Here is a 23,645-nt window from a genome sequence, read left to right as displayed (position 1 = left end):
TGAAGTATTTACAGATCACAACACCCTGCCTAAAGTGAATCGTGGCGGTAGCTCGGTGATGTTGTGGAGCAACTTTGCTTCATTTGACAATGTCTTCTTTAAAGGGTTAATATTGCTAATGTCTGTTGCTTTTCTGTAACTAGAATGGGGAATATTTATCTTATTCAAAGCAGCCATAAGATGACCAAGAAATCTCATATCTCAGAAGCTCCAGAGATGTTTTTTTTATACATTTGCATGGGCATTATGGAATGCTTCAGTATTCTGAGCTTTGAATTATTAAACTCCTGTATTTGCCATTGTTTCAAAGAAATGTGAAATTGTGGTCTATGATTTAGGGTTTAATTACAAAATTAGATTTCACCACATGACATTACACAGTGATCTATCAGAAGTGTGGGTTGGTCATATATTTTTCTATTTTCTATAGAATTTGTCTACTTTCCCTGCAATTTGTATGGAAATATTTATATAGAAAAGTTATAAAATATCAATATCTTAGTAAGAATATATTATACAAAAATGAACAAATCTGTTTTATTCTTGGCAGGTGACTGTATCAGAAGCGCAAAGAGACATGTAATATCTTCTTATTGGAAAGCAGATGATGATGGTATTGCAGAAGTTGCATATGAAGAGCATGTCAGTATCCTAGATAAACCCTCAGGCCTTCATAGCAAAGATCTATCATCTAATCCTGTTAAACAGGTCTTATCTTCTGACTCGTTAGAGAAAAATAAAAATAACAGAAGGGATGTTGAAAATGAAAGATCTGAGAAAAATCACACAGAAGCAAGGAAATTTTCATGTTCAGAATGTGGGAAATGTTTTACGTCTAGTTCAAAACTCACTATACATCAGAGAATTCACAAGGTGGAGAAGCCATATTCATGTTCTATATGTGGAACAATTTTTAACCGTTACTGGAATCTCATTAGACATGAAAGGAATCATAAAGGAGAGAAGCCATTTTCATGCTTAGAATGTGGGAAACGTTTTCCTCAGAAATCAAATCTTTTTCAGCATCAAGAATCTCATACTCGGGAGACGCCATTTTCATGTTCAGAATGTGAGAAATCTTTTAAACGGAAGTCAGGTCTTGTTAATCATCAAAGAGTTCACACAGGGGAGAAGCCATTCTTATGCACAGAATGTGGGAAGTGTTTCAGCCAGAATTCATATCTTGCTAAGCATCAGAGATGTCACACAGGAGAGAAGCCATATTCATGTTTAGAATGTGGGAAATGTTTTTCTCAGAAATCAACTCTTGTTGACCATCAAAAACTACACACTGGAGAGAAGCCATTTTCATGCTTAGAGTGTGGGAAACTTTTCTCTAAGAAAACACACCTTATTGGCCATCAAAAAACTCACACAAGGTAAAAGCCGTTTTTCATGGGAAATATTTTAAACAGAAGTTAGATTCTGAGGTCCATCAAAGAATACACACAGGTGATAAGCTGTTCTGATGCACAGAATTTGAAAAGCGTTTTAACCAAAAATCATATCTTGCTAAGCATCATAGAAATCACACAAAAGGAATCAGCCCAGAACTACACAGGTCATGTATCGTGAGATTTTGGCCAACAACCTCTTTCCCTCAGTAAGAGCATTGAAGATGGGTCATGGCTGGGTCTTCCAGCAAGACAACCCGAAACACAGCCAGAGCAACAAAGTAGTGGCTCAAAAAGAAGCACAGTAAGGTCATGGAGTGGCCTAGCCAGTCTCCAGACCTTAATCCCATAGAAAACTTATGGAGGGAGCTGAAGCTCCGAGTTGCCAAGCGACAGCCTCAAAATCTTAATGATTGAGAGCTGATCGGCAAAGAGGAGTGGACCAAAATTCCTCCTGACATGTGCGCAAACCTCATCATCACCTACAAAAAACGTCAATGCAAAAAAAAATATCTAATTTATACAATGTGATTTTATTGATTTTTTGGGGGATATTCTATCTCTCAATGTTAAAATTAACCTACCCTTTAAATTATAAACTGTTCATGTCTTTGTCAGTGGGAAAACTTACAAAAACAGCAAGGGATCAAATACTTAGTTCCCCCACTGTATATATAACAAATGTTGAAAACAAACCTGTCCTAAGAAATAGAACACTGTGGAGACACGATGGTCATTGGGTGCTTTTGTCCTCTGGCCTGGCTGTCTTTAGAAAGACCGCACGGGCCAGGGCTCATCCCACTGAACACCCATACTCTTTCCCCATGGACAAAACACTACTCAAACAACACAGGGTGAGGGTAACACACTGCTGCAATACTTTATTGGATCACCGATATCAATAACATATAGTACAGTCCCAGCAAATACACAAGATGGTGCAAATGACAGAATCTCACCCTTCCGCTGGCTTGCCAGGGATTAGAACATCTGCAACTTCAGGGCCTCCAGGACCAACTACCCCAACCAATAGCACCCAGCTTTTGGTGGGCACCCACCGAGAGGAGATAGCGGCAAGCTTAAGAAGCTGATAGAGTACAGTGAGGGGTGTAGCCAGGTGATCTGATTGTCCCAACCTGGGTTCTTCATACGTCTTCATGGGTTCAGTGATGGGCAGTGGAGCAGATCTGTATTCCACCAGTTGGAGCCACAGTTCCTTGGCTGCTGTCCTGTTGAGTCTCTCTGGAGAGGAAGAGAGGCCCCTTTTTATACCCACAGCTCTCATTCAGGGCATTCTCCCACAGGATTGGGGGAAGGTAATCCCTCATTGCCCTATTGTTCAATTAAACTGCATATTTGTCCTATAAATTGTGTAGATTAGTAAACCACAGAGGCTGAAACAATATGTAATAAGCTAGCATTCAACAAATTAACAAACATCGACTGTTCAATTAACATGCGTATTTGTCCTCCAAGGTTTGTCAGGGGGCTGATACAATATGTAATCAGCAGGCATTCTACAGATTAACATACAACAAGAGTCAATGTACAGGCTCATATGAACAACGGCTCATGTCCCTTGACCTAGTGAACTATACGTCTGGCAGAATTAAGAATAAAAGCTGTGCCGTCACATTCCTTCCCCTTCTTAATTAGCCCCGAAAGACTGCTTGATCCTGTCATGGGTTGCTGTTGACGGGGCTGCCAAATGTGATAGGCTTCCAATCATCCTTCCCCATTTGTTGGGACAGTCCGTCGGTATTTCTTTCAGTATAGACACGGATATAAGAGGTTTCACCTTCATGAGATTGAAACATTGCATTATCCAGTTTCCTCAAAGCATATTACATGTCTTCCTTGCGAGTAAACTCCACAATACCCATTCCATTCTTGCGTACATCAGCATAGCAGACATCTCCAGCTTCTCTCATTTGATGTTTCAGATCCTGCCAACTCCCCAATGGGGAAGCCCTGAGATGAGAACTCTGTAATCCATTCGCTGGGATGGGGGTCTGTTCTTCCAGCGGGGTCCTCCATATCCTTTCCGATTCCCGGTTTGACCTGGGAAACTCCACACGTGACCGATGAGAACCAAACTCGTATCCATTCCATCCAAACATAGTGTCCTCCGCATCCTGCGGATCCTGGAAGCTGGTGAATGTGAACGGTGCAGTGCCGCTTACCCTGCTATTCTTCAGCTCGATGGTACGGATCCACCCATACCGATGGAACAACTCCTCCAGCTCCTTCTCCCGTACATCGGCTGCTAAATTGCCCACGTAAATGCGCCCATCTCCAGAGCGCTGACCCCTAGCCAAGGAGATGCCCACTTGGCGGCCTGGTAAATGGTGTTCTGAGGGGACAATATCTTGGCTGACCAGGGTGATGGAAGACCCAGGGTTCTTGACCTTGACTGGCTGAATGTAGCGATGGAGGTTGGATGGTGTAGGGGGTCAATCTGCCATATAGGATGAACAAAGTTTATCCTTTCAACCGCTGTTGGTGTATCCTGGGAGCAGCAATCCTCAGACCTTGATGGCTCGTCTTGGCAGACTTTCACCGGATGGGCCAACAGACGGGCCCCAGGCATCCGAGAGACAATCTTTGGCCATGTCTCTAAGGTGCCCACATGTATAACAGTGCAGTAGGTTGGGCAAATCACGGTTCCTGTTTGTAAACCTTTGTCCCAGCGGGGTTTTTGCTGGGTAGCTGGAAAGTCCTGCTCAAATCACTGGTGGCTGCTCGAATCCTTTGTCGAGGGCTTTCCTGGGATTTGTGGGCATATCAGGTCTCCAGCAGGGTAAATTGGCTGTAAACTAATTTTCCAATTGGGCTGCTTGCTCTGGGGTGTTGGACTTCCAGTCAGCTACCCACTCTTGTATTTATGGGGCCATATTCTCCATAAGCTGCTCGAGCACGATCAATTCCTGCAGGACAGCAGCATTTTTGGCAGCCTGACCATTGAGCCAGTGGTTGCAGTGGCGTTGGAGTTGACTGCCAAATTCTACATAGCATGCCCCCTGGTGAGACAAAGTCTGAAAGTTGGTGCGATATCTCTTAGGGTGATAGTAAACAGGGCCAGCAGGGTGTCATTAATAGTTGCATAATCCAGGCAGTCCCGAGGCCCAAGGGACCGGACAGCATCCTGTGCCGGGCCAGTCAAACTAATCCACATGTATTTGGCCCAATCAGCTGTGGGCTCCTGGTGCATCAGCATCAGGGTCTCAAAATTTTGTAGATGTTTATCAACCTCTGTATTGGACTCGTTAAATACTGCCACATCTCTGTAGTGGATATGATTTCCTTGGTGGTGAACCATCATGGTGGTAGGGGAGCTGGGACTCCCAAAACTTGAGCCTCTGCGTCCCAATGCGACCAACTACTCCTTGATTCAGGCGTCTTGGGACTGGGTTGTTGATTCCAGACTGCCATTAGATCCTTAATTTGGCAAGCAGTTCAATTCCTCTTGGTCAACCTCATCGTCCTCCACGACATTCTGGGCATCCCAAAGGACCAATTCCCGGATCACATCTGACCGAGTGTTAGTGGCCTGGTATTCTATACGTCAAAGCTGGCACAGCTCCTGTAGTTGCTGTTTACTGTTGAGGCTGTATATCCACTCCGGTCCTTTTCTCAAGGCCGAGCTGGTGGGGTTGGACATGGTGTCTTCCGAAACTTGCTGTGTATTTCTAACCTATGGTCTGCTGGACCTGTCTATATGCCTCCCTGGTTGTGGAACCCCTGGATGGTGCCTATGAACACTGGTCCCCTGCAGCTCCCCCAGATCATCCGGGTTGAATAGTCTACCACCGCTGCCCTCTAGTGAGGAGACACGAGGGTCATTGGGTTCTCTCGTCCGCTGGCCGGCTGTCTTTAGAAAGACCGCACGTGCCAGGACTCATCCCACTGAACACCTGTACTCCTTCCCCGTATACAGAACAATACTCAAACAACACAGGGTGCGGGGAACACACTGCGGTAATACTTTATTGGATCACCGATAATCAATAACATATCGTACAGTCCCAGCAAATACACAAGATGGTGCAAATGAAAGAGTCTTACCCTTCCACTGGCTCATCGAGGATTAGAACCTCTGCAACTTCGGGGCATTCAGGGCCAACTACCCTTACCAGTAGCACCCAGCTTTTGGTAGACACCCACAGAGAGGAGGTAGTGGCAAGCTTAGGAAGCTGATCGAGTACAGTGAGGGATGTAGCCAGGTGACCTGACCGGACTGTCCCAACCTGGGTTCTCCAAACGTCTTCATGGATTCAGTTATGGGCAGTGAAGCAGATCTGTATTCCACCAGTTGTAGCCATGGTTCCTTGGCTGCTGTCCTGTACAGTATCTCTGGAGACCGATAAGGGCCGCTATTATACCCACAGCTCTCATTCAGGGCATTGTCACACGAGATTGGGGTAAGGTGGGGGGAGGTAATCCCTCATTGTTATATTGTTCAAATAACTTGCATATTTGTCCCTTAAGTTGTGTAGACTAGTAAACGGCAGGGGCGGAGACAATATGTAATCAGCAGGCATTAAACAATTTAACAAACATCGATTGTTCAATTAACCTGCGTATTTGTCCTCCAATATTTGTAGACTAGTAAACCGCAGGGATTGATATAATACCTAATCAGCAGGCATTCTACAGATTAACATACAAGAGTCAACAAACAGGCTCATGTGAACAATAGCTCATGTCCTTTGACCTACTAAACAATATGTCCGGCAGAATTAAGAATAAAAGCTGTGTTGTCACAAACACGTATAGGAGGTCCTAAAGGGGATAGGATGTTCTCTGTTTTAAGTGTTTTTAATACACCACATGCAGAATTATTAGGCAAATGCGTATTTTGACCACTTTGATACTTTTTATACATGTTGTCCTACTCCAAGCTGCATAGGCTTGAGAGCCAACTACCAATTAAGTAAATCTGGTGATGTGCTTCTCTGTAATGAGGAGGGGTGTTGACTAATGACATCAACACCCTATATAAGGTGTGCTTAATTATTAGGCAACTTACTGTCCTTTGGCAAAATGGGTCAGAAGAGAGATTTGACGGGCTCTGAAAAGTCCAAAATTGTGAGATGTCTTGCAGAGGGATGCAGCAGTCTTGAAATTTCCAAACTTTTGAAGCGTGATCACCGAACAATCAAGTGTTTCATGGCACATTTTCAACAGGGTCGCAAGAAGCGTGTTGGCCAAAAAAGGCGCAAAATAACTGCCCATGAATTGAGGAAAATCAAGCGTGAAGCTGCCAAGATGCCATTCGCCACCAGTTTTGCCATATTTCAGAGCTGCAACGTTACTGGAGTATCAAACAGCACAAGGTGTGCGATACTCAGGGACATGGCCAAGGTAAGGAAGGCTGAAAAACGACCACCTTTGAACAAGAAACATAAGATAGAACGTCAAGAATGGAACAAGAAATCTTATCTTAAGACTGATTTTTCAAAGGTTTTATGGACTGATGAAATGAGAGTGACTCTTGATGGGCCAGAGGCTGGATCAGTAAAGGGCAGTGAGCTCCACTCCGACTCAGACGCCAGCAAGGTGGAGGTGGGGTACTGGTATGGGCTGGTATCAAAGATGAACTTGTGGGACCTTTTCGGGTTGAGGATGGAATGAAGCTCAACTCCCAGACCTACTGCCAGTTTCTGGAAGACAACTTCTTCAAGCAGTGGTACAGGAAGAAGTCAGTATCGTTCAAGAAAAACATGATTTTCATGCAGGACAATGCTCCATCACATGCATCCAACTACTCCACAGTGTGGCTGGCCAGTAAAGGTCTAAAAGAAGAAAAAATAATGACATGGCCCCCTTGTTCACTTGATCTGAACCCCATAGAGAACCTGTGGTCCATCATAAAATGTGAGATCTACAGGGAGGGAAAACAGTACACCTCTTGGAACAGTGTCTGGGGGGCTGTGGTGGCTGCTGCATGCAATGTTGATCGAAAACAGATCAAGCAACTGACAGAATCTATGGATGGAAGGCTGTTGAGTGTCATCACTAATTTTTTTGTTTTTGCATGTCAGAAATGTTTATTTCTAAATTTTGCGCACTAATATTGGTTTACCTGGTGAAAATAAACAAGTGAGATGGGATTATATCTGGTTTTTATTAAGTTGCCTAATAATTCTGCACAGTAATAGTTACCTGCACAAACAGATATCCTCCTAAGATAGCCAAATCTAAAAAAACCCACTCCAACTTCCAAAAATATTAAGCTTGGATATTTATGAGTCTTTTGGGTTGATTGAGAACATAGTTGTTGATCAATAATAAAAATAATCCTCTAAAATACAACTTGCCTAATAATTCTGCATACAGTGTAGTTTTCTGTGTACTTTATATACATAATAAAAGTATTTTTTCACTTTATCTGTCTTTTATACGCCTAATGTACTTTGTTTCTACAGGCTTATTGGTGCCTTATATACACTTTTCCTTCTTTCTACCAGTGCCGCCCCTAATGACAATTCATTTGAGGGTGGTGCTAGAAGCTGTGGGGCGCCTCTGGTTTCACTCACTGCTTCTATTTCCGCCCCCTGATTACATCTTGTTTCACAGTTAGAAGATGCGGAGGTGGAGATAAGAGCAGAGTGCCGGCGCTGCACTCACTTTTCCTGCAGTGTCTAACACTGGATTCATGGATTCAGGACATCTTCAGAGGGCTGCAATGCAAAAGTTGTAGTAAATAACTGTAGCGCTGCCCCCTGATTACGTCCTATTCCAGGAGGGGTGACATTTCATGGAAGTGAGTGCAAACTCTGCCTCCTGTGACATCCAGTTTGAGACTCCTCTCAAAAGAAACATCAAAGGAAGTGCAGTAAAAAAAAAAAACACTTTTAGGGATTAGCTACTGTAGATAGGGAGAAGTGTAGAGAATTCTGTATTAAAACTAACTACAAATGTGATTAGGGTTTAAAAATAGATATTAAGAAAGGACATTTTATGTACTGGACCACCCCTTTAATCAGTTCCAGTAAATCTGCAAGAACTAAACTAAACTAATGCAAAATCCAAGAAGAAATAAAACCTCACTCACCAGTGGATGCCAGCGTAAAATCCTTTAATCGTGATTCAACATACAGAGAGTGAACAGCAGCTGCCTAGGTGGTGCGGGGGTGAGGAGTGGATAACAGCCGTTTTGAGCACTGACTGCGCTTCTATGGGTCCAAACTAGACCACCCCTTTAATCATTTCCAGTAAATCTGCAAAAACTAAACTAAACTAATGAAGGGTATTTTATATCCAGGTCAGCACACTTTTCTCAACAAGTGATCTAGGACAAAGAAATACCCGAAAACTATTGTCCAATGAGCATTTGAACGAGCCAGGAAATTATCCATGAATTCTCTGTTTCAGTTTAAAACAAAAAGTATGGTAACAGAGATTAGCAGATCAGGCAAAATTCAAATATGCCTGTTCAAGCAGGTTTTCCGAGGAAGTTCTACTTGCAGAGAAGTTATCCGCAAATTTAATGTCTCTTATTATGTTCTGGGGTCTACATAGACCAAATTTAACTTTACTAAAGTTCCTAAATATTACTTTGAAACTTACCATGTTATGGTCGCTGCTGCCTGCAATCTCCCAAACCTGTAGATCTGAAATTGTATCTGGTCTATTTGACAGAACAAGATGCAGCAGATTATCTCCCCTGGTTGGTTCATCTAACAACTGATAGAGATAATTGTCTTGGACTGCGGATAAGAACTTGCAGCTTTTAGCACAACCAGAAGATTCTATGTCCCATTGAATCTCTGGATAGTTAAAATCCCCCATAATAAGGACCCTATTATTATTTGCTGCCTTTTTAATTTGTTTCTGCATTTCATACTCTACCTGTTCAGCTACAGGTGCTTCTCACAAAATTAGAATATCATCAAAAATGTAATTTATTTCAGTTCTTCAATACAAAAAGTGAAACTCATATATTATATAGAGTCATTACAAACAAAGTGATCTATTTCAAGTGTTTATTTCTGTTAATGTTGATGATTATGGATTACAGCCAACTGAAAACACGAAAGTCATTATCTCCATAAATTAGAATAATTAACAAAAAACACATGCAAAGGCTTCCTAAGCATTTAAAAAGGTCCCTTAGTCTGTTTTAGTAGGCTCCACAATCATAGGCGGATTATAATATGTGCGGCGCCGCGGCACATACCGGCAGTCAGAGGCGGGGGGCCCCCGGACCGCTCCCCCAGCAGCGGCGCACGGCCACTACTTTTTCTTTGGCTGGGCCAGCACTGTACCTGTTAACTTCCCTGTGTGCTGGCCCGGCCGCGTCACAGCTAGGAGACACGGCCCTGTGCGCGGCCGTGTCTGCTAGTGTGACGTCATGCAGTGCGCGCCCAGCCTGCACTGCTGCACCGGAGAGGAGCTGGAGGACTGGAGCCGAGCCGGGGGATGGTGAGTGTGAGTGTGTGGGTGTGTGTGAGAGTGTGTGTGTGTGTGATTGAGTGAGTGAGTGAGTGAGTGTGTGTGTGCAGGCAGATATCATTGTGTGATGTCTGTTTATATGTATTTTTGTGTTTCAAATGTGTTTATGCATGTATGTATGTATATGTTTGTGTGTGTGTGCGTGACTGCGTGCAGCCTTCCGCTGTGTATAGATTGCGCCGTGCGGCCTCCTGCTGTGTATAGATGGCTACGAGCGGCCTCCTGCTGTGTATAGATGGTGCTGTGCGGCCTCCTGCTGTGTATAGATGGCGCCGTGCGACCTCCTGCTGTGTATAGATGGCGCCGTGCGGCCTCCTGCTGTGCATAGATGGCTACGTGCGGCCTCCTGCTGTGTATAGATGGCGCCGTGCGGCCTCCTGCTGTGTATAGATGGCGCCGTGCGGCCTCCTGCTGTGTATAGATGGCACCGTGCGGCCTCCTGCTGTGTATAGATGGCGCCGTACGGCCTCCTGCTGTGTATAGATGGCTACATGCGGCCTCCTGCTGTGTATAGATGGCTACATGCGGCCTCCTGCTGTGTATAGATGGCACCGTGTGGCCTACTGCTGTGTTATAGATGGCACCGTGCAGCCTCCTGCTGTGTATAGATGGCACCGTGCGGCCTCCTGCTGTGTATAGATGGCTACGTGCGGCCTCCTACTGTGTATAGATGGCTACGTGCGGCCTCCTGCTGTGTATAGATGGCTACGTGCGGCCTCCTGCTGTGTATAGATGGCTACGTGCGGCCTCCTGCTGTGTATAGATGGCACCGTGCGGGCTCCTCCTGTGTATAGATGGCTATGTGCGGCCTCCTGCTGTGTATAAATGGCTACGTGTGGCCTCCTGCTGTGTACAGATGGCTACGTGCGGCCTCCTGCTGTGTACAGATGGCTACGTGCTGCCTCCTGCTGTGTACAGATGGCTACGTGCTGCCTCCTGCTGTGTATAGATGGCTACGTGCGGCCTCCTGCTGTGTATAGATGGCTATGTGCGGCCTCCTGCTGTGTATAAATGGCTACGTGTGCTAAATATTAAGTCATACAATTAATGTTGGGCTATGTGCCCACGATGCAGAAATGCTCCGGATTTTTTTGAGCGTTTCTGCATCTCCCTGGCAGAAAAAACGCTTGCGGATTGTACATGCGGATTGTACATGCGTTTTTCCTGCCAGGGACAAGCAGATGTGAATCGTTCTTCACTTGCATTTCTGCATGTGGGTTGACAAGCGCTTTCCAAGCGATTTTAGCATTACTTGGAAAAGTACTTGACAACTTGGTCACACTATATAAATCCATGCAACCGGCATGGATTTATATAGTGTGACCGAAAGAATGGTAAAAAATAAATATACTTACCTTCTGATGGCCTGCCGACGTCAGCGGTCGTGTGACGCGTCACATGACTAAATGAGGTCACAGCAGGTCCTTCAGTGTACCGCGAGCTGCCGGCAAGCCAGGACGCATCGGATAAACACACCAGGGGCCATCAGAAGGTAAGTATAATATTTATTTTTTATTTTATTCTTTTTTTACAGGTTCTATGGTACCCGGGTCCGGAGGAGAGTCTCCTCTTCTCCAAACCCGGGTACCATCCGCACATTGAAACGCATGGAATCCGCATGTACAGATCCAGTGATGCGGATTCCATGCTTTCCAATGCAAGTCAATGGCAAAAACGCAGCGCTTCCGCAAAATAATTGGTAGTGCTGCGGATTTTTCCGCAATGATACCAAGCGTTTTTTAAGCGTTTCTGCAACGGAATTGCCGCTTAAAAAACGCATAGTGGGCACACAGCCTAAAAAAAAATATTATAATTAATATATTAACCCCTTTAAAGCCCAAGACCTACTAATACGCGTCTGTGCCCTGGGCTTTAAGAGCCTGACCCGTATTAGTACGTCATCGTGATCGCGCACGCACACAGGCTGTGCGGGCGCGATCGCCGCCGGGTGTCAGCTGATTGTCACAGCTGACACCCGGTACTATGTGCAGGGAGCGGTCCCGCACCGCTCCCGACACATTAACCCCCGCAATGTTGCGATCGAAGTCGATCGCAGCATTGTGGTGGCAAGGGGAGGTGATCGGCATACTCACCTCCTCTTCCGGCCTCCAATGCTGTCTGCCGTGGCTTCCAGAATGTTGCCATGACGACCCGATGTCGTCATGACAACATCCGGGTCACCAGACAGCAGGAAGATTTTTTGGACATGCGCAGTGCATCTCCAAACTATCTTCTCACTGTCCAGCGCTGACAGCCTGCATGGCACAGGGATGGTGCTCCATTCCTGTGCCATGCAGGCGATCAGAGAAAAAAAAAGTGAAAGTCCCATAGTGAGACAAAGTAAAAAAGAATAAAAACTCCCAGAAAGTGAAAAAAAAAAAATTGTAAAAATATAAAAAAATAAATAAAATAAAAATAATCCACTAAAAATAAAAATATAAACTGTGTTCCAAATTATTATGCAAATAATATTTTCTCAGATTTTCCCAAATTACCTATATGAATTGCAGTCATTGTAATTTTCCAGTCAAATAACTATTAGAGTACAATTGAAAGGTTTTTGTACAAACTGCCTATGATAACAGTATATTTTTTAAAAAATAAAAAACTCAAACTGCACTCAAAATGCATGTTTCAAATTATTATGCACAGCAGAGTTTTCAACCTTTTCATTTTAATAAAGAACAAAAAAATTGTCATTTTTTAAATTATAAGCATTAGCAGGTTATTACAAACTGAAATCAAACAGTTTTCAACTCAAAACTTTATTCTAGGTGATGTTACATTTGCACATAGGACTGCTTGTTCGAAAGGAGCTTCTGAACTCTCTCGTCCATTGAATTTGTCAGGTTTTGGATGGTTTCTGCTTCAATTGTTTTGCATGAGGACAGAATACCCTCCCAGAGCTGTTGCTTAGATGTGAACTGCCTCCCGCCATCATAGACACTCCTTTTGATGATGCTCCAGAGGTTCTCAATGGGGTTGAGGTCAGGGGAGCATGGGTGCCACACCATAAGTGTGTCCCCTTTTATGTCCATAGCAGCCAGAGATGCAGATGTGCTATGTGCAGCATGAGATGGGGCATTATCATGCATGAAATGGTCTCGATGGTCCAGATGGATGGAGTGGAGGATGGCTGGTTGATGGACACCCCATGCAAACACTGCTATGGCGCTAACAAGGAGGAGATGGAGTAATGTTTTGGGCTGGAATCATGGGGAGAGAGATTGTCGGCCCTTTTAGGATCCCTGAAGGGGTAAAGATGAACTTCATAATGTATGTTGAGTTTCTCAAACAGCACTGTTTTTTTTTCCACTTTTTCATTTTTACGAATCAATTTGTGAAGCACCTGGGTGTTCCAAGTGCTCACTATGCATCTAGATAGGTGCCTTGGGGGGTCTAGTTTCCAAAATGGGGTCACTTGTGGGGGAGCTCCAATGTTTAGGCACACAGAGGCTCTCCAAACGCAACATGGTGTCCGCTAACAATTTGAGCCGATTTTCCATTCAATTTGTTAGCGGACACCATGTTGCGTTTGGAGAGCCCCTGTGTGCCTAAATATTGGAGCTCCCCCACAAGTGACCCCATTTTGGAAACTAGACCCCCCAAGGCACCTATCTAGATGCATAGTGAGCACTTGGAACCCTCAGGTGCTTCACAAATTGATTCGTAAAAATGAAAAAGTGGAAAAAAAAAACTTTTTCATTTTTACGAATCAATTTGTGAAGCACCTAGGGGTTCCAAGTTCTCACTATGCATCTAGATAGGTGCCTTGGGGGGTCTAGTTTCCAAAATGGGGTCACTTGTGGGGGGTTTCCACTGTTTAGGCACATCAGGGGCTCTCCAAACGCAACATGGCGTCCGCTAATTATTCAAGCAAATTTTACAATCAAAAAGTCAAATGGCGCTCCTTCCCTTCCGAGCCCTGCCGTGCACCCAAACAGTGTTTTTTCCCCACATATGGGGTATCTGCGTGCCCAGGGGAAACTGCAGAACAAATTTTGGGGTCCATTTTTTCCTGTTACCCCTGCGAAAATAACAAAAAATTGGGTCTAAAATAACATTTTTGTGAAAAAGTTAAATGTTCATTTTTTTCTTCCACATTCCAAAAATTCCTGTGAAGCACCTGAAGGGTTAATAAAGTTCTTGAATGTGGTTTTGAGCACCTTGAGGGGTGCAGTTTTTAGAATGGTGTCACTTTTGGGTATTTTCTGTCATAAAGACCCCTCAAAGTGACTTCAAATGTGATGCGGTCCCTAAAAAAATGGTTTTGTAAATTTTGTTGGAAAAATGAGAAATCGCTGATCAACTTTTAACCCTCATAGCTCCCTAACAAAAAAAAATTTTGGTTCCAAAATTGTGCTGATGTAAAGTAGACATGTGGGAAATGTTATTTATTAACTATTTTGTGTGACATATCGCTCTGATTTAAGGGCATAAAAATTAAAATTTTGAAAATTGCAAAATTTTCACCAAATTTCCTTTTTTTTCACAAATAAACACAAGTGATATCTAAGAAATTTTACCACAATCATGAAGTACAATATGTCACGAAAAAACAGTCTCAGAATCAGGGGGATCCGTTGAAGCATTCCAGAGTAATTACCTCATAAAGTGGCAGTGGTCAGAATTCTAAACTGCCCGGGGCCCTTGCTAGTCTTAATCCACCCCTGTCCACAATCATGGGGAAGACTGCTAACTTGACAGATGTCCAGAAGGTAGTCATTGACACAATCCACAAGGCGGGTAAGCCACAAAAGGTCATTGCTAAAGAAGCTGGCTGTTCACAGAGTGCTGTATCCAAGCATATTATTGTAAAGTTTAGTGGAAGGAAAAAGTGCACAAACAACCAGGATAACCGCAACCTTGAAAGGATTAAGAAAAGGCCATTCAAAAATTTGGGGGAGATTCACAAGGAGTGGACTGCTGCTGGAGTAATTGCTTCAAGAGCCACCACACACAGACGTATCAAGGACACGGGCTACAAGTGTCACATTCCTTGTGTCAAGCCACTCATGACCAATAGACAACGCCAGAAGCGTCTTACCTGGGCCAAGGAGAAAAAGACCTGGACTGTTGCTCAGTGGTCCAAGGTGGTGTTTTCAGATTAAAGTAAATTTTGCATTTTATTTGGAAATCAAGGTCCCAGAGTATGGAGGAAGAGTGGAGAGGCCACAATCCAAGCTGCTTGAGGTCTAGTGTGAAGTTTCCACAATCAGTGATGGTTTGGGGAGCCATGTCATCTGCTGGTGTAGGTCCACTGTCTTTTATCAAGACCAAAGTCATCACAGCCGGATCGCAGGAAATTTTAGAGCACTTCATACTTCCCACTGCCGACAAGCTTTTTGGTGACGGAAATTTCATTCTCCAGTGGGACTTGTCACCTGTCCACACTGTCAAAAGTACCAATACCTGGTTTAAAAACAACAGTATCACTGCGCTTGATTGGCCAGCAAACTCGCCTGACCTTAACTCCATAGAGAATCTATGGGGTATTGTCAAGAGGAAGATGAGAGACACCAGACCCAACAATGCAGACAAGCTGAAGGCTGCTATCAAAGCAATCTGGGCTTCCATAACACCTCAGCAGTGCCACAGGCTGATCGCCTCCATGCCACGCCGCATTGATGCAGTAATTGATGCAAAAGGAGCCCCGACCAAGTATTAAGTGCATTTACTGAACATACATTTCAGTTGACCAACATTTCGGATTTTAAAAACATTTTTCAAGCTGTTGTTATAAAGTATTCTAATTTACTGAGATAATGACTTCTGTGTTTTCATTGGCTGTAAGCCATAATCATCTCCATTAACAGAAATAAACACTTGAAATAGATCACTCTGTTCGTAATGACTCTATTTAAGTTTCACTTTTTGTATTGAAGAACTGAAATAAATAAAATTTTTGAGGCTATTCTAATTTTGTGAGAAGCACTTGTATATTAGGAGGCTTATAGCAAACTCCAATTAGCAGCTTTCCATTATTGCCATCCTCATGTACATTTACCCATACTGACTCTAGATTGTCGCAGCGCCCCCCAATGTAGTCATTGAGCACAGATCTTAAGTTGGATTTAATGTAAATACACACCCCTCCACCTTTTTTTTTTTTTCCTGTCCTTTCTGAATATAGTGTAACCCTCTACATTTGTCACCCAGACATAGCTTTCTCCCACCCAGATTTCCGTAATGATCACATCGTATTCTGTGGCAGACTTAAGAGTCTCCAGTTCATTCTGTTTGTGAGACTTCTTGCATTTGCCAACAGACATTTAATACTATTAGCACATTTATTACTCCTACTCACCTCCCCTACTTTCCTTGCATATCCCAGCCCCCCCAAATCCTCATTAACCCCTACTGTCTCACTCTATCTACTATATCTATGACATTTTTAGTACAACTACCCTCCCTCCCCCAGATCCTAGTTTAAAACCTCCTCCATTCCTTCCAACCATTCTTTCCCTCAGTACAGCTGCTCCCTCCCAATTGAGGTGCAACCCGTCCCTACAGTAGAACCTGTAGCCCACAGCAAAGTTGGCCTAGTTCTCCATGAACCCAAACCTTTCCTTCCTGCACCAATTTCTAAGCCACACTTGTGGCATCGGCAATATTTCTGAAAACAATACCTTGCAGGTTCCTGGACTCAGCTTCTCTTCTAGTTCTCTGTAATAATTTTTAAGGACCTTCCACCTCCCTTTGACTTTGTCATTGGTAACAATGTGTATCATGACCGCTAGGTTTTCCCCAGCCCCACCTAGCAATCTTTCTATCTGATCCGCAATATGCCGAACCCGAACACCTGGCAGACAACACACTGTTCGGCATTCACGGTCTCGGCGGCAGATGACCCTTTCTGTCCCCCTAATTATAGAGTCCCCTACTACCAACATCTGTCTGGCCTTTGCTGCACTCCTTCCTACAGCAGTCGTCTTCCTGGTTATTAGGAGCAACGTCTTGTTGCAGTGATCCTAATCCTTGGCTTGCATCACTAATATCAGCCAAACAGGCATATTTACTAGACTGTGCCACATCAGGACTGGGCTTCCTGGCACTTTTCCCCCTACCACTTCTTGTAACTATTACCCAGCTACCTACTTCTGGGTCCTGATCTTCCCCACCTCCACCCTCCTCTATATCACTGGCCCCAACCAGTGCAAGCTCAGTGAGCTCTAAACTCCTCTCCAGGTTTGCAATGCTCCTGAGTGTTACAAGCTGTACATTTAGATCCAGTATCGGGGCTTCCAAACATGTAACTCGCTGACATCAAGCGCAGACATATTCACCCTCAAACGGCTGTTCAAGGCATGCATAGATCTCACAAGATGCACACCTGGCAGCATTGTCCATGGAGCACATATTATATGGGGATAAACAATACAGGTAAAAGCAGAAAAACAGTGGAAAATACCAAACTATGCTCTTATGTTACACTATGACATTGTTTTTAACTATGCACTTATCTGCAGCCCCCGCTCCGCTCAGCAGCCCTCGCTTGGAGTCACTGGAACTTGTAGTTCTCCAGCCAGCAAGGAACAGGTGTGGCTACTACAAACACTTGATTCACAAGATACCTTATTTTTTCTTTAACAGCAACACAGATAAACAGAAAGAAAATATCCCAAGCAAATACAATTACAGGTATAGTAAAGACACTAGCACCCAAGGGGATAAGTACTGCTGAAAGCTGCTGGCAGAAAAACAGGTCCTGTGTGGCAAACCCATGGAGAAAGGTGATGATATAAAAACTGGATACTGTCACGCTAAACAGCTAGTGAATGGACATAAAAGAAAAAAAAAAAGAAAAAAAGAGAGATAAATAAAATGACAAATAAATCAATAAGAATTGCTCAGATAATCCCTTCAAAAATCATGGCAATTCAAATTTACACACCGGTATGTATGAGAAATACCTCTCTATAAATAGAAGAGTAGAAGAAATTTGTGGTGTTTTTGCTAAAACCGCAAATCTGGTGTTTGGGCTATAGATCTTACATATAGAATATAAGTAATTTATCAATTTCTTTCTATTAAAAAGTATCAGCTTAAAATGCTACAAATAGTTACCACTGAGTTATATGATCGCCCCTAAAGTGGGTTTCCAGAGGAAAGAAAAATGTACAAGTTGTTTTTGCATATCGTAATACACTTGAGCTCTTTTCTCTGGAACATTAAGTCCTCTGACATTCAATTAGCAAGTTTTGAGTTGTGTTATATGTAAAGAAAAAAAGGAAGGGGGAAAGGAAAAAAAAAAAAGGATAGAGAGGTTAAGAGTAGTGATGAGCGAGTATGTTCTGTTAATGTTCGGTGAGCATGCTCGGGTTCTCGCCGAGTATCTTCAGCGTGCTCGGTGTTATGTTTTCGTCACTCCGTGCTCATGATTTGCAACTGACAGCTTTAATACATGTGAGGAATGCCTAAGAAACAGGCATTCCTCACATGTATTAAAGCTGTCAAACAGTAGCAAATCATGAGCACGGAGTGACGAAAACATAACACCGAGCACGCTGAAGATACTCGGCGAGCACCCGAGCAAGCTTGTAAATCTCGAGTAATTAGCATGCTCGCTCATCACTAGTTAAGAGCAAGAAGGAGGAATAGACGTTAAATAGTAATGTCTACCTCTCAGCTTCTAATCTAAGAGATACAGATTTTGAATAAATTGAACACTAGGAAACTGCAAAACAAGCACAGTGCCTTGTGAAAGTATTTGGCCCCCTTGAACTTTTCTACCTTTGTCACATTTCTGGCTTCAAACATAAAGATATAAAATTCTAATTTTTTGGGGAAGAATCAACAAGAAGTGGGACACAATCGTGAAGTGGAATGAAATTTATTGGATATTTTAAACTTTTTTAACAAATTAAAAACTGAAAAGTGGGGAGTGCAATATTATTCGGCCCCTTTACTTTCAGTGCTGAAGTTCAGTGAGGATCTCTGAATGATCCAACGTTGTTCTAAATGACTGGTAATGATAAATAGAATCCACCTGTGTGTAATCAAGTCTCCGTATAAATGCACCTTCTCTGTGATAGTCTCAGGGTTCTGTTTCAAGTGCAGAGAGCATCATGAAGACTAAGGAACACACCAGGCAGGTCCGAGATATTGTTGTGGCGAAGTTTAAAGCCGGATTTGGATACAAAAAGACTTTCCAAGTTTTACACATCTCAAGGAGCACTGTGCAAGCGATCATATTGAAATGGAAGGAGTATCAGACCACTGCAAATCTACGAAAACCCGGCCGTCCCTCTAAACTTTCATCTCGAACAAGGAGAAGACTGATCAGAGATGCAGCCAAAAGGCCCATGATCACTCTGGATGAACTGCAGAGATCTACAGCTGAGGTGGGAGAGTCTGTCCATAGGACAACAATGAGTCGTACACTGCACAAATCTGGCCTTTATGGAAGAGTGGCAAGAAGAAAGCCATTTCTCAAAGATATCCATAAAAAGTCTCGTTTGAAGTTTGCCACAAGCCACCTGGGAGACACACCAAACATGTGGAATAAGGTGCTCTGGTCAGATGAAACCAAAATAGAACTTTTTGGCCACAATGCAAAACAATATGTTTGGCGTAAAAGCAACACAGCTCAGCACCCTCAAAACACCATCCCCACTGTCAAACATGGTGGTGGCAGCATCATGGTTTGGGCCTGCTTTTCTTCAGCAGGGACAGGGAAGATGGTTAAAGTTGATGGGAACATGGACGGAGCCAAATACACGACCATTCTGGAAGAAAACCTGTTGGAGTCTGCAAAAGACCTGAGACTGGGACGGAGCTTTATCTTCCAACAAGACAATGATCCCAAACATAAAGAAAATTCTACAATGGAATGGTTCTAAAATAAACGTATCCAGGTGTTAGAATGGCCAAGTCAAAGTCCAGACCTGAATCCAATCGAGAATCTGTGGAAAGAGCTGAAAACTGCTGTTCACAACCTCAATGAGCTCGAGCTGTTTTGCAAGGAAGAATGGGTAAGAATTTCAGCCTCTCGATGTGCAAAACTGATAGCGACATACCCCAAGCGACTTGCAGCTGTAATCGCAGCAAAATGTGGCGCTACAAAGTATTAACTCAAGGGGGCCGAATAATATTGCACGCTCCACTCTTCAGTTTTTAAAAAAGTTTAAAATATCCAATAAGTTTCGTTCCACTTCATGATGGTGTCCCATTTGTTGTTGATTCCTCCCAAAAAAATTAGAATTTTATATCTTTATGTTTGAAGCCAGAAATGTGGCAAAAGGTAGAAAAGTTCAAGGGGGCCAAATACTTTCACAAGGCACTGTAGATCTCAATACAAGTCCCAAACTAAGCTTTGTCTTTACAAGCGTAATTCAAACTTTCAGACTTGGGGTAAACTTGGAATATATAGTAACCATGCTACAACTTGCCTACTTTGGACACATCATAGGAAGAGAGCAATCACTGGAGAAAGACATCATGGTCAGAAGAATAAAAGCAAAAAGGCAAAGAGGAAGAGCAACTACTCGATGGCTTAATACAATCAAGATAACGGTGGAGAAGACCCTGGTGGACCTATATATTCTTGCACAAGATCGATTTTCCTACAGAGCGTTCATCCATCAAGTCACCATGGCTCGAGATCGAGCTGAAGGCCGTTAATAATAATAGAGTAATACAGCCTGACATTACAGTAATATAATGTGAACTCAACTGAAATATTATTCTACGATGTTATATGAACTGAGACATTCTATATAGTGGAAGAGTGACACTTAAAACTCCATTTAGCTATATCTAATTATAGTATAATGCTTAAAGAAATAAGTAAGAATTTGCAAACTGTGTCTCTTATCAGGGACGACAAAATTCATTTCAGGAGCTCATATGATTGGCAGATTTCTTTCCCGTCTAGTTCCTGAATCATTGAATGCCTTCTGCAATGTGCTGGAACTCTCTGTGGTAATGATAGAGCAGGTGGCCAGGCAAATTTATGGATTCTCGGAAAGTCCAGGGCATCACAGAATGGTCTCATGTCACCTGGATCTTTCATACAATGTTCGATTTTTGCAGACCTGCAGCTGGAATGGGTACCCCTAGGAGTACATCAGGCCATTATCCCGGAGAACATCAAGTAATAGCTTCAATACCCTTCTTTTAGCAGGTGTCATTTTGAATAGATCTGTGAGCAATTGTATGCATTTTCCATTGAAATTAACAAAGCCTAATTCCTTTGCTTTCCTCATAATGGCCTCTTGCATGGAATAAATGTATGCGACAGATGTCTTTTGGACGCTGAGGATATGGACTACGAGGGCCTAGTGTACGATGGACTCTGTCGATCTCCAGCTCCTTATCAATAGGATCACCAAGGATATTATTGAATAATGTCCGCAGTGTTGGTATAATCACTTATGCACTGATGCTTTCAGGTATACCCCTTATCCAGATATTATTGCGGCGATTGTGATTTTCTTGATCATCGACCATATTAAACAGGCTGTTATTTTCTGGCTGTGAAGATCCAGTATTTGTTTATGAGCATTATCATGGCCAACAACTTGCATGATATAGTCTTCTAATCTTTGTACCTTGTCAGTAAGCTGTGACAGGCTAGAAGTGATTGAATGTATTTCAGTTTTGTATGTGGTCTCCAGCCTCTGTACACAGTAGTAAAAATATAAAACAACTTGACCAGCACCTCCATATAGTGTGAACAGGTGCAAGCTGCAATGACTGCATAACACACAAAAAGAGAACACAGTTGCACACTGTATGGGCCAAGATATATGCAAACATGGAAAACATGAGATCTAAACTACATTGTTGCAAAATAAAATGTACTTACAAAATGAAGGTTCTTAGCGCATAAATTGGCCAATTCATGTATGCCCATCAACCACGGCAAGGTGACCTCCCACCTGATGGATCCCTATCTTCATGCCACTATTGTCATTGGAGGTTGTGACTGCCTCCTTTTCTCACTGTGAACTCCACCCATCAGCTCAAGGGTGCTTTTAATTAGTGCTGGTTTCTACCTGCCCATTTAAAATTGCAGGCTTACAACCTGAGAGAGGCATGTTTTCCATGTAAAATTGTAGGCTTATAGCAAAAGAGTGGCATGAAGAAAGGGACTCATCGGGGAGGTCACCTTGCCATGGTTGATGGGCATACATTAATTGGCCAATTTATGCGCTAAGAACCTTCATTCTGTAAGTACATTTTATTTAGCAACAATGTAGTTTAGATCTCATGTTTTCCATGGTTTGCATATATCTTGGCCCATACAGGATGCAGTTGTGTTCTTTTTGTCTGTATACTATATAGTGCTCCACGTCTTATTTAGTAGGGATAGACGCAATATGATGTTTCAAATCAATTATGGCGCTCCCCATATCAGAATCCCCTGTGCCTGGGGGGGGGGGGGGGTAAGGCCACTGTGAAGCAAGTGCTGCTGAGTATGCGGGATTCGGTGAAAGTACAGGGAGACTTGTGGTGCCGTAATCAGGTGAGGTCGACATTAAGAGAGAAGTTAGTGCAGGACTTACCAGCTTGAGCAATTTGACATCATAAGGGTTAAGACTAGTGTTGAGCGAGAATGCTCGTTACTCGAGATTTACGAGCATGCTCGGGTGTTTTCCAAGTATCTTTGGCGTGCTCGAATGTTATGTTTGAGTCACTGTGTGGGCATGATTTGCGACTGTTTGACAGCTTTAATACACGTGAGGAAAGCTTGTTTGTTAGGCATTCCTCACATGTATTAAAGCTGTCAGTCAGTCGCAAATCATGCACACACAGTGACTCAAACATAACATTCGAGCACGCCGCAAATACTCGGCGAGCACCCGAGCATGCTCGCCGAAAGGGTTAACAGAACACGCCTGCTCAACACTATTAGGATTGCTTCTTGTTCCACGCTGAGGTGAAGCAGTAATGCCGCCGGCTACCGCTTGGGAAGAGGGGCCCTCTGATATGAAACACTGCATACCAGATGTGCTGACAGAGGTGGAGGACCTCAGATTAACCTCTGATCTCTTGTCTTTCCCATAATGGACAGCATGCGGGCAGCTGTAAATTGCTTCTAATTCCCATAGAAACACGGTCTGAGGAGAGAGCTCTCAGTGTGTGCGCACTCTCAGTGCCATGTCCAGGCCACACCCCCCAGCGAGAAAGCTTTAAAAGGAAATGTTTAGTGACGAACGGTAATAAGTATGGAGACCATATATATACAGCACTATACAAAAGTATTAAGCAGGTTTGTAAAAAATGCTGCAAAGTATAAATGATTTTTAAAATAAAAGTGTTATTAGTTTATTTTTTTCAATTAACAAAATGAAAAGTGAACGAACAAAAGAATCAAAATCAAATCAATAAGTGGTGTTACCGCTCTACGTTTTTAAAACAGTATCAAAGCATCAATTCTTCTCGGTACACTTGTCACTTCCACACAGTTTTGGAAGGATCTCAACAGGAGGTTGTCCCAAACATCTTGAAGAACTGACCACAGATCTTCTGTGGATGTCGCTTGCACAAATCCTTCTGTCACTTCATGTAAACCCCCACACAGACTCATGATGTTGAATTCATGGCTCTGTTGGGGCCATATCTTCATTTCCAGGACTCTGTTTTTCTTTACTCTGAAGTTATAGTTTTTAATGACATTGGTTGTGTTTTGCGGTCATTATTCCGCTGCAGAATAAATTTGGAGTCAATCAGATGCCTCCCTGATGGTAATGTTTGATGGATAAGTCTCTGCCACTATTTCTCAGTATTGAGGACACCATAAAGCCGGACAAAATCCCCAAACTCCATTAGATTAAATACAGTCAAAAG

At 43.2% G+C, this 23,645-nt stretch overlaps 2 protein-coding genes and 1 pseudogene across 2 annotated transcripts in view; 2 read left to right on the top strand and 1 right to left on the bottom strand.

Annotated features, from left to right (window-relative positions):
• LOC141270676 (gastrula zinc finger protein XlCGF66.1-like) overlaps nucleotides 1–7,735 on the top strand; it is a 28,542-nt gene extending 20,807 nt beyond the window's left edge. The window contains exon 7 of the mRNA XM_073680773.1: nucleotides 551–7,735. Within this exon, the coding sequence (XP_073536874.1) occupies nucleotides 551–1,383 (833 nt within the window). The 3' untranslated portion in view covers nucleotides 1,384–7,735. The remainder of the gene's footprint in view (nucleotides 1–550) is intronic.
• Nucleotides 1–23,645, top strand: part of LOC141270646 (uncharacterized) — a 264,404-nt gene that overhangs the window by 137,516 nt on the left and 103,243 nt on the right. The window lies entirely within an intron of this gene.
• Nucleotides 3,074–4,006, bottom strand: LOC141270785 (serine/arginine-rich splicing factor 9 pseudogene; annotated as a pseudogene).

This window comes from Phyllobates terribilis, unplaced genomic scaffold (genome assembly GCF_046119375.1).
Source record: "Phyllobates terribilis strain yellow unplaced genomic scaffold, ASM4611937v1 Scaffold_5__5_contigs__length_657084704, whole genome shotgun sequence".
In the NCBI taxonomy this organism is placed as follows: domain Eukaryota; kingdom Metazoa; phylum Chordata; class Amphibia; order Anura; family Dendrobatidae; genus Phyllobates; species Phyllobates terribilis.
This window is presented reverse-complemented; position numbering and strand designations above follow the sequence as displayed.